At 36.0% G+C, this 11,248-nt stretch overlaps 1 protein-coding gene across 1 annotated transcript; it reads right to left on the minus strand.

The window, feature by feature from the left end:
* Positions 1 to 1,401: 1,401 nt before the first annotated feature.
* Positions 1,402 to 6,167, minus strand: LOC125495263 (uncharacterized). Its single transcript, XM_048639920.1, has 6 exons — positions 5,881 to 6,167; positions 5,517 to 5,775; positions 5,047 to 5,431; positions 4,374 to 4,695; positions 3,760 to 4,286; positions 1,402 to 1,625 (listed from the first exon to the last, which is right to left on the minus strand). The coding sequence occupies exons 1-6, from the start codon at positions 6,165 to 6,167 to the stop codon at positions 1,402 to 1,404; spliced, it is 2,004 nt and encodes a 667-aa protein (XP_048495877.1).
* Positions 6,168 to 11,248: the final 5,081 nt, after the last annotated feature.

An 11,248-nucleotide genomic window follows, 5' to 3' on the forward strand; every position in this document is an offset into this window, starting at 1 on the left:
GAGTGCTTTGCTTCTCCGCTCGTATCATTTGTACTGTTTTCTTCTCCTTTGTGTGGATTGTCCAAACAATTGATTTTATCCTGCATTGGAATGTCTCCACTCGATCATGTTAGTTGAAGCTAGACTTGGCTATCTGACCAATTAGATCGGATTCAGAGTGGATCAATTTAGATAGGACCGTCTTCAGATCAAGTTACATTCGGACCGGGATTGGACCGAACCTGACCATTTCGGATTCAGACATCATTCAGACTATTTTAATTCGGATCAGACCACATCAGATTTCGGATTATGGTTTCAGATCATCATCGGATCAGATTTCGAATTAGATAAGAAAGATTTTGACCTTTTTTAGTAGGGTTGTCCTATGTAAATAAATTTTATATACTAATCTTTTAAGTTATTAATTATTCTATTATTATCCCTTTTATTGGATATTAATGATTTATTAGTTAGTTCTCCCTACATTTTTCAAAATCATTTCGTCTAACTATATGAGTATTCGTTAAATATATTTACATGAAATTCTTCCATAGTTTTGTTTATTTATTCTTAGAAAAATTGTAATATAAGTTATAAGATTCTGAAAATATGAAGTAAAAATAAAATTTCAAGCCAAGTAGAGTCGCACACGAGATGCACTAAGCTTTGACCGAGTCGATCAAAGCCAATAATTTCGGATTGCTTTCGGATTGGATTATCTTCGCGTCGGATTGATTTTGGGTTGGGCAAGATCATATCTTATCATTTGGATTTCGGATGACTTTTAGATCAAGTTTGTTTCGGAATGGACCAGACCATATCGTTTTGGATTCAGATCAAGGTTCAGACCATCTGATTCGGACCCAGATTGGACCACAAATCGGATATTTCAGACCAAAATTTTGGATCAAGACCAACTTTGTCAGGTCTAGTTGAAGCATCCTGACCTCGACATTTTGCATCTTTTTTGAAGAGCCTTAGCGGTACGATTTCCTGCCTTCAGACTCGTTGGCTTCTTTGAGACATCTGTCATAAGGCCTTCATTCACAGTGAGAGTCGGAGTACAGACCTGCACTTCCTTTAAATTGGAGTTGTTGGGGGCCTCCTTCAAGATTTCAGATTTTTAATTAAAGGTGTGAACTTTCAAAATTAATAGAGAGTGGGATTGATAGAATTGAACTTCTTTTGCAACATGTAGCCTTTCTACATCTGCACGATAAATCATCGTGCGAGAAGATAGTCGTTTGTTGTTGACAAAGGTAACCTTGCCAAGTTTTGCTCGCTAAAGGAGACCTGAAACTCTAGACAATTTCCCTTTCCCTACACCATCCATCTCGACTATGTTTTATTTCTCCTCCATTACTGTGATTTTCAAAAGAGAAATTTCTCTTGATTCCATACTGAATATTCAAATCCATCTCATGAAGTCCAAGGTTTTGTGCCACGGTGTCCATAGCTCCCCAGTCCTCGCTTAGGAGCTTGACCCTTATAGGACTGACCATTAGCGACACTATGAACCGGAAAAAGCGTGTCCTCAAGACTTGCAATCTTACGAGCAATTGCCTTTTTTTTTGGTTCAACTACTTTGGCTGCCTTTAAGTCAGCATAACCTTTCGCAAACTTCCAACTTGTACAAGGACTAGCTGCGCCAAATAAGTGCTAGAATGAAACCAGTTTTTAGGTCAGGTATATGCCTACACGATATTTGCTCTTGATATTGTTAGAAATTCAGTTTTTCATGATTGTACCAAATTAAACATATTGAAGGTGATTCTCATTTTGTTCGAGATAAGTTGATCTCTGGTAATTTATCTACTGCTTATGTGCCCACGGGTTACCAGTTGACATATGTTTTTACTAAGGCTTTGGGACAACACTTCAGTTTTGCGTTATGCAAGTTGGACATTCGTGATTTACATGCTCCAAATTAAAGGGAGTAATAGGAGTTCTATGGTAAATAAAACTTTAAATATTCTTTTTTTGCTAAAAGTGAGAAATAGATTGCATCACCAAACACCATACAGCCTAAACAAAATCTTAATGAGGGCAAACCAACTAGGTTGGACCCCCCTCATAAGACCCACCCGCAAACACTAATTACAAACATCCAGGGATAGGCCCCTTAACCAATATTTATCTCTTCTAGCTACATTCTTTGGTACAACACCAAAACATATTTCAATAATATTTAGCATAAGCCCACCAATGGGAGTAATAGGAATTCTATGAACTAGACTTATACATGTAATGACTCTCTGATTCCACATGACATCATTTCTAGCCCACCAAATATGATAGACCATGGTAACAACACTTGTAGCATAAGGCTGCTTTCTGAACTTTGAAGCTCTACTCCTTACTATATTCTGGATCATCCTCTGTACTGTTGTGCTGGTGTTAGTCCACCCAAGCCAATTTCTAATTTTCTGTAACACAACATAACTGAAGCAACAGCTAAAAAATAGATGCTCTTGAGTTTCCTCTTCAGAATCACAAATTAGCATTCGATGGACCATCGATGCCATAATCAACACTGCCAAAAATTTCAGATACTGCCTGGTGCTTAAGGTCTCGCGTTTGGAGGTGTGTCAGGCCACTACGATCGCTCGTTGGTGGCAACGCCATTGTAGAATAGTGACTTAAATAGGTTTTGACTTACAGTTTTACTTTATTTTGTTTTTATTCTGTCAGCACTTTCTCATATTGTTTTGTTTGTTTCCTCTTTCTATTGTACGCTACTTTAATGTCAAAACAAAAAGAAATTAAACTACCTTGACATGTTTTTTTGTTTACTATTAGTTGTAGAAACATTTGTCTTTACTTTTTTTTTCTTTTGTGAAGAAACTTTAAAATTTTGGAAATTTTTTTATAATGATTGTGATGCTTTAGGTGGGATATTGAACCTTTCGGCTTATTCTTAGCTAGATGTCTTTTCTTCTTTTGTTATTTTTAACTAGTAATTTTACTATTTTGGTTAGTGCAACTCCAAATTTTATCAAGATATTTCCGCCAAAATATTAACTAATTTATTAATGTCAAATATTTGATTTTGCTCTTTCGGGAGACCATAGTTTTTGTAACATAAAGTGTATTGAGTGATCATATATATATATATATGTGTGTGTGTGTGTGTGTGTGTGTGTGCGCGCGCGCGCGTGTGTGCGCGTGTGTGCGCGTGTATGTGTGTGAATTTTTTCCTTGAATAATGCAAAATTGGCTTTTAATTCTAGAAATATGCCAAAAAAAAAAAAAATTCCCTGCGTACCGTCCACGTAGGACGGTATGCGAGAATTTTTTTTTTTTTTTTTGGTAAGTAAAAAAGTTGTATTCAACACCAAATCAACCAATTACAACCACAACTCATGCTCACATCAGAGCTAAAACAGTAGCCCCTTAGAGGCTACAGACACACAACAACCATTACAAATGGTTAATCCACTCCCTATCTACATTGCTACAGGACTTAGGCATACAAAACTTTGCTCTATGTCTAACAATATATTTAATATCCTCTATACTTTTATCTACACCGTGTACTGTCATATTCCAATAAGCTTCAGTTCTTATTCTCCGTATCTGGTATGTAACAGCAGCTAGCACTGTACATAAGACTCGCTTCCTTGTTCTATTTCCCCTGTAAGAACGTTGCATCCATCTAATCCACTGGCTTAAAGATCTTCTGTAAAATCTTATATCCAACCAATCCAAAACATTACATAAGATCTTTTTGCTGTAAACACAATAAAAAAAGGTGAGAATGGCTTTCTATTGTCTCACCACAAATGTAACATTTATCATCAGAGCGGATGCCATAATGCATCAATTTCTCCTTTGTCTTCAATCTATTCTGAGTGCTTAACCATAGAATGAAGCGATGCTTTGGAAGGGACATCCTATTCCACACAGCCTTTGCCCAGTTGACCTTAGGAGAATCAGGCAACAACAAATTATACACTTCTTTAATCTTATACCTGGTTGAAGTATCCCAAGTCTGAATTCCCACTGATTTCAACTCTTCTTTAACTTTACACATGTATTTGATGATCCAGCTAGCATTGGAGGAAGCTTGAAACTCCCACCAATTCTGTTGTTTTATGTAGACATTATGAACCCACAGCACCCACAGATCATCCTTCTTGATACCAATGTGCCAAACCAACTTCCCCACTACAGCCTTGTTCCATAATTGACTGTTATTGAAACCTAGACCCTCCTTGTTTTTAGGGCTACACACCTGACTCCACTTGATATACCCACCCTTTAGATCAGTAGCTTTCCCACTCCAAAGATAGCTCCTACAAATGCTGTTAATGTTGTCAAATACAACAGTAGGCAAAATGAAAATTTAGGCCCAATAGCTACTGATACTCATGAGCACAACATGTACTAACTGAGCTCGTCCAGCAAAGGAAAGGTTCCTTGTACTCCATGTCCTGATTCTGGCAGTCATCTTATCCACTAAGCCTTCACAATCTGCAGCCCTTAGCTTCCTTGTGGAGATGGAGACCCCTAGATATTTGAAGGGGAGAGAGTCCTTAACAAAGCCTGAGAACTGAGCAATTCTGTCTGTATCACCCTCTGTCATCCCATTGCAATACAAGGCAGACTTTGATTTATTAGCTTGAAGCGCAGAAGATTCTGAGAAGAGTTGTAAACCTTGAAGTAACAAATAGGCAGATTTAACATCACCATTATAGAAGAGCATTAAATCATCTGCAAAGCACATATGATTTAATTTCATCATTTTTCATCCCTTAAAATGTTTAAACAACTCCATATCACTGATGTATGCCATGACTCTCGAAAGATAATCCATGCATAATGTAAAGAGCAGGGGAGACATGGGATCCCCCTGCCTTAACCCTCTCTTTGCAGGAAAAAACCACTCAGTGCTACCATTCAGCATTAAGGTAAAACTAGGAGTTTGAATGCATTCCATAACACACCTTATGAAATGAGATGGAAACTGAAGGAAATTAAATAACTCCTCCACAAATGCCTATTCAATAGAATCATACGCTTTTCGAAGGTCAATTTTCATCATAACCCCATCCATCTTATTACCTCTTCTATTGAACCTCTTCACCAGATCTTGACAGAGGAGAATGTTGCTTATAATACTTCTTCCTGTAATGAAAGCATCCTGGTTGGGGGATACCAGATCAGGTAGTACAGCATTGAGTCTTGTACATATCAATTTTGTAATAGTCTTATATAGGATATTGCAACAAGCAATAGGCCTATAATCACTGACTGTTGCAGGGCATTTTACCTTAGGAACTAAGGTAATAGCTGTGATATTAACCTCTTTTAACATCTTGCCATGTGTGAAGAAATCCTTAATAGCATCAATCACATCCATACCCACTATCTCCCAGGCTTTCTTGAAAAAAAAACTAGTGTAACCATCTATACCATGTGACTTCTCATCAGGTATGGAGAAGAGAGCCTGCTTTATCTCATCATAGCTGAATTGTAAGTTTCAGCAGCAACTTCTTATCTTCAGTAACAACCTTTCCTTTATTGATAATAACCTCTTCAATAGGCCTTGTATGACCACTACTACCCAACAAAGATTCATAGAATTGCAGGAAAGCTGCATTCACATCATCAGGATTAGACATCCACTCTCCCTTCTCATTCTGGATAGTGTTAATCCTATTTTGAGTTCTTCTCATTCGAATACTTTTTTGAAACAGCCTTGTGTTATCATCTCCTTCCTCAATCCATCTCACCTTAGCCTTTTGCCCCAAAAAAGAAAGCAGATTCTTATGAGCCAGTTGATACCTTCTTCTACAAATCATTTCTTTCTCAATAAGCTCATGATTCATAGGATTAACTTGACGACACTACTGTATGACTATTAAATCCTGGTAACATCTGGCGTTTTGCACTGACACATCACCATACTCCTCTGCATTTAACCTTTTAAGCTCATGCTTCAGTAGCTTCAATTTGCTAACCACCCTAAACATCTTTGTCCCTGCAACTTCCTTCTCCAACCCTCTTATGATGATATCTAAAAACTTGTGTGAGTGACACCACATATTAAAGAACCTGAAAGGTTTCTTTTTATTAACACTAGGGTAAGATCTAATAATCACAGGACAATGGTCATAGTCACCCTCTGGCAGATAATTCACCTCTGTCATTGGGAACTTTTCCATCCAAGTCTCATTCCCCATTACACGATCCAATTTACAGTATACTCTTCTCTCTCCCTCTTGCTTATTGCTCTAGGTGTAGAATTGACCAGTAGCTTTCACATCCAACAACTAACAAACCTCCACACAATGCTTCAATTCTACCAACTCCCTTTCCCTCACTGGATGACGAATCCTCTCTTCCATTCCTAGAATTGCATTAAAATCTCCTAATATCACCCAAGCTCCAGAGATTTGAGTAGAGATATCCACCAGTTTATCCCATAATTCCTGCCTAGCATGCCTATCATTATGCCCATACACAAATGAGCAATGAAATTTCCTCCCTCCATTAACAGTCTCCACTTTAGTATGCATCAGTTGATCAGAACAATAGGTTATATTAACATGAAAAGTAGAAGGATGCCATGCAATCACTATTCTACCATTCTTATGCCAAGCATTATTATGTGAAAAACACCACCCAAGGCACAAAGTCAAGTATAAATCACCCATGTTGTGTGATTTAACTTTTGTTTCAAGAAGGCTAAATAATCTTATTTGATTGGAAAGAATCAGATTATTTACCTCATTTTGCTTACTTCTACTATTTATCCCTCTTACATTCCATGATAATATATTATCCATGGATGTCAGGAGGCTCCCCCTCATGGCTTTCATCCTTCTCATCTGCCCCAACCCTTCCTCATCTTCAACAGTGCCATTCTTGTCAAAATTCTCCAACTCAGGTGCAATTTGCTCTAATACATCAAAAGAGTTGTGAATTAACACTGATTCTGTGGTCTGAACTGATTGAGACCCCCCTTTTGCCACCAAAGTAAACTCTTCTGCATTCTTAACTAGCTTCTCCTTCACCACCCAAACCTTCTTTTTCTTCTTAACCTCCTGATAGCAATGTGTAGTTTCATGGCCTAAACCATGACAAGTCCCACATAATATAGGCTTCCATTCATAACTTATTGCCTGGCACATCAGTTCTCCTTTCTCATTCTCAAATCTGATTGAATCAGGGAAATGTTGATCAATTTCAAATCTCAACAAGAATCCGAGCAAAATTCAATCTATCTTTAGCCTTGGTAGCTTGGTCAAGTTTGAGAGGTTTCCCAATCCCTGCCACGAACTTAAACAAACATGATTCCCCCCAGTATTTAAGGTCCAATTGAGGTAATTGGATCCATATTGGAAGACTCTTCACAGTCTCTTTCTGGAGATTCATGTCCTGGTGCCAAGCTTTGACAACCATTGGCTTCTTGTCAAAAAATTGGAATCCACCATTAAGAATCGCGTCTCTCTGTTCTTTTGAGTTCAATCTTACTAGAAAAAAACCCTTGCCAACAGCTCCTACTTTATCTATACCAAACTTTCCCCAAATTCGCCTTATAAAGCCTTCCATTACTGGAAATGGTGGATTCGCACCAATAACGTAACAAACCACAACATTCTCCCAATACTCAATTTCATCCTTCACATCCTCATAGTCAATCTTAATTGATACAGATTGTTTACCACTTCCAGCATTACAATCATCAATCGTAATTTAAGAATTGATTAGACTTCGAGATTGAATGTTACCTTGCTCAATGGTATTCAATCGACTCTGATTTTTCTTCATTATAGTCAACCACTCCGATAATTGAACCTTCTCTCTACTCTGCTGTTGAAGCGCTTCAATGGAGCTCTTCGGGGATAGAGGTTCCTTCAATGCAGGAGCATCCACCATTAGTGACTCAACACCATGTAATTCCGCAATCGATCGTACCTTCCTACTCTCAGTAGAACCTGATGGACCTCTCTTTTTATTTGGGACTACCGGAAACTGTTTCTTCCCCTTTGATTTCGATGATCCTGCCATGGCTACGACAAAAATATGTCAAGGAAAACCGAAAAGAAAACGGTTCTTGAAACAGTTATTTTAGAGAGCGGGAGGAGTTTCTCTCTCTACATTCTGTTAGCCTCCGAGGGCTAGCTCTTTTTTGAGAATTATTTTTTTCTACTTAAGTAAAGCCGCTACTTGAAGTAGCGGTTAATATTAATTGACCACGACTTCAAGTTGCGGTTTGCTGGTCCCTGAACCCCCAGTCCATTGCTTGGCGTTGTGTGATATAAACCGCTACTTCAAGTAGCGGTTCATTAATGAAAACCGCTACTCCAAGTAGCGGTTTACTGAAATCCTCAACTCCAGAGTTTGATATGTGCTTGCAATATTATGTGTATAAACCACTACTTAAAGTAGCGTTTTATTTTAAAATAAACCGCTACTGTGAGTAGCGGTTTACGTGGGCAAAAACAAAAAAAAAGTTTCTCGCGTGCCGTCCTACATGGACGGTACGCAGGAATTTTTTTTTTGGGCATATTTCTGAAATTAAAACCCACTTTTGCATCATTCAAGGAAAAAATTCATATATGTGTGTGTGTGAAGCTAATCTTCTAAAATATGATGATTTTTATGTTTCATATTATCATGTGATTGTTGTCAGGTTGATGTTGCCGGTTTCATTGTAAAACATGTGCTCCTCCCTCCATTTTTTAATTTCTAACATAAATGTTATGATCTACATAAATTATTATGTTTTCTAGAGTACTTTTGAGATATTTAGTGAACTTGTACTAGATATTTAGACAAGAGCTTAAAGTTTTAGACGCCTTCTTGTTTACGTCAAAATCATGGGTCTTTAGAACATGTCACGAGTCTTAGGTAGAATGAGGGATTAACATTTGTAAACTTCATGCACGCTATAAGGGCTATGTGCATAGGAGTATAGGTTATGCAATCTACTTAACTTTTGTTCTTACTACCAAGATTGGATGCCTTCGTTTTCCCTTATTCGATTATGCTAATAATGTTTAACATTTAGTTGTCATGTAATTTTTCTTTTGCTTATTGTTTTGCTATAAAGTCTAATGCTACATATTAAGAGTGTGACCCTTATAGTTAATGATCGTCTAATATGGACTAATCGCTTTTGCTAATAGGCATGATTGAGTTCTTGTAATAGATATAACAACGAGTCAATGAATCAATTCAAAGACATTTTTTAGCATACGAAAAACCGTTGACGTGTTTTGTGACACAAAAATATCTTGTACTAACAAGGACTATATGCATAAATTTTATATATCTAATTACCAAATACACATGCTTTGTTTTGCTTAAATCGATTAAGCTAATGCTTGCATTTAGTTATTCGCATCATGTTTCCTAACTTGGAGGGTCGCCTAGTAACTTGTACTGCATCAAATTGTAACGAGTTTATCCCAAAAAACTATTACCGAGATAATTAAGCAACCATTTCACTAATTGTTATTTGTTGGTTATTAGTCAAATTATATTCATTTGTTACAATGATATCTCAGTTTTTGCTCGAAAATCCTTATAAATAGTGTTTTGATCGAGTCTATTTCCTTGAGAAAAACAAAATGATTTTCAGATAGTTTTGTGATTGTAGTGTACAACATATAAAGTAAGAGGAATTCAATATCTCTTGAAGCATTTCCAAGTCTGCAAATGCTGTTTCTAGACATTTTATCTTTTACTTTTTGTAAGTGTTATTCTGTGAGGAACTCCGAGATTTTGGAGAAAGTTTGTAGTAGTTGTGAGGCTTTAGGTGGAATGTTGACCCTTTGTCTATTCTGAGCTAGCTGTCTTTTCTTCTTTTGTTGTTTTTAGCTTGTAATTCTACTATTTTAATTAGTCCGCCTCCAAGATCACATTATCAAGATATTTTTACCACAATAGTAACTAATAATGCCATTAGTTAGACTTTGCTCTCTTGTTGTACATCAAGTTGTTTATGTCCTACCCATTGGTGCTTCTGATGAGCCAAACAATTAAGGTGTTGCATCACCCACCAAGAGGCCTTTTTGCTTGCTATTTTGCTTTGCAGTCTAATGCTTTTTGTTAATAATGTGTTCCCTCAAGTTAATCACTGCCTAATATAAACTAATCTTTTTTGCTGTTAGGCATAATTTAATGCTTGTAATAAATATATAAGCAAATTAGAGAAAGCACAAAACTTGAGGCAAATTTTGTAACAATCAAACGGTATGCAATCAACGCATATATGAAATATAATCTACTAGACTTATTATCTTACCTATACGTTCATATACTTTGAAATGCCTTAAATTCATTTCACTGATATTTGTATAGAGCTATTCATAATGATTTTCACTTATCGCGTGCGATCCAAGTAGTAAAGATAAAAAAATACAAACATATAGTTTTGAACCTATAGCATACCACGATGACATTAAATGAAGAATCAAATGAAAGTTTGTCAACGGCATTGTAGAGGTATTATGCAATTGACTAATTATTTTATTCCTAGAATATTTTCTCTATAAATAATTATTTGTGTTTTTATTTTTCTTATATCTATATGTCAAATCTTATTCTTTTTAGACTATATGAACTTAATTCTAATAAAATTAATTGGAACATCAAGGTTCGAGTTTTTAGACTATTTGAGGTCACATATCATAAAAAATGAAAAGTTTGATAAGTCTTGATATGGTCATGCATGATTGAAGAATATATATTTTCTCTTAAACAGTATTTTCGATTATTAATACAGGTTAGATTTATATTTAATTTAATTTATTCATGATACCATCATTATAATCTTCTTTTTTGCTTTCCCATCTTCTATTCTATTTGCATTAGTGTTTATGTGCTAATAATTAAAGGTTGAAGTTGTGGCTAACGCTTATATTTTTTCTCTATCCTTTCTGTCCTGCATGTATTAAATTTTTACCCCCTACTTTATTAAAGTATCATTGGGGTATTTTTTATGTTAAAAATGTATTAGCTATTGTTACTCATACCAATTATTGGGATACTATTTAATAAAAGACTTAGCTAGAATATTCAAATTAACATAAAAAATATATAATTTATATATCACAATAACAAATCTGAAAAATAAAGTATAACGACAAATACTTTTTCTGTCTTTTTCTACTGCAACAGTGAGTTTGGACATGGTTTGTAAAAAAATAAAAAAGGGGTAGTTTAGCATAGAAGGTTAAACAACAGTAGGGGATGAGTAAATCCTTAATAAAATAAACGCAACTTTATGAGGCAATTTGAGTAATTAATAATG

This window comes from Beta vulgaris, chromosome 2 (genome assembly GCF_026745355.1).
Source record: "Beta vulgaris subsp. vulgaris cultivar EL10 chromosome 2, EL10.2, whole genome shotgun sequence".
Taxonomy (NCBI): Eukaryota; Viridiplantae; Streptophyta; class Magnoliopsida; order Caryophyllales; family Amaranthaceae; genus Beta; species Beta vulgaris.

Coding starts and splice junctions, on each gene's coding strand:
- LOC125495263 (XM_048639920.1), bottom strand. CDS start 6,167: ATGGGGAATGAGACTTGGATGGAAAAGTTCCCAATGACAGAGGTGAAT. Junction 5,432..5,516: donor ATACAAGGCCTATTGAAGAG/GTTATTATCAAT, acceptor GAGATAAAGCAG/GCTCTCTTCTCCATACCTGA. Junction 4,696..5,046: donor GAAGAGGTTCAATAGAAGAG/GTAATAAGATGG, acceptor TGTGCTTTGCAG/ATGATTTAATGCTCTTCTAT.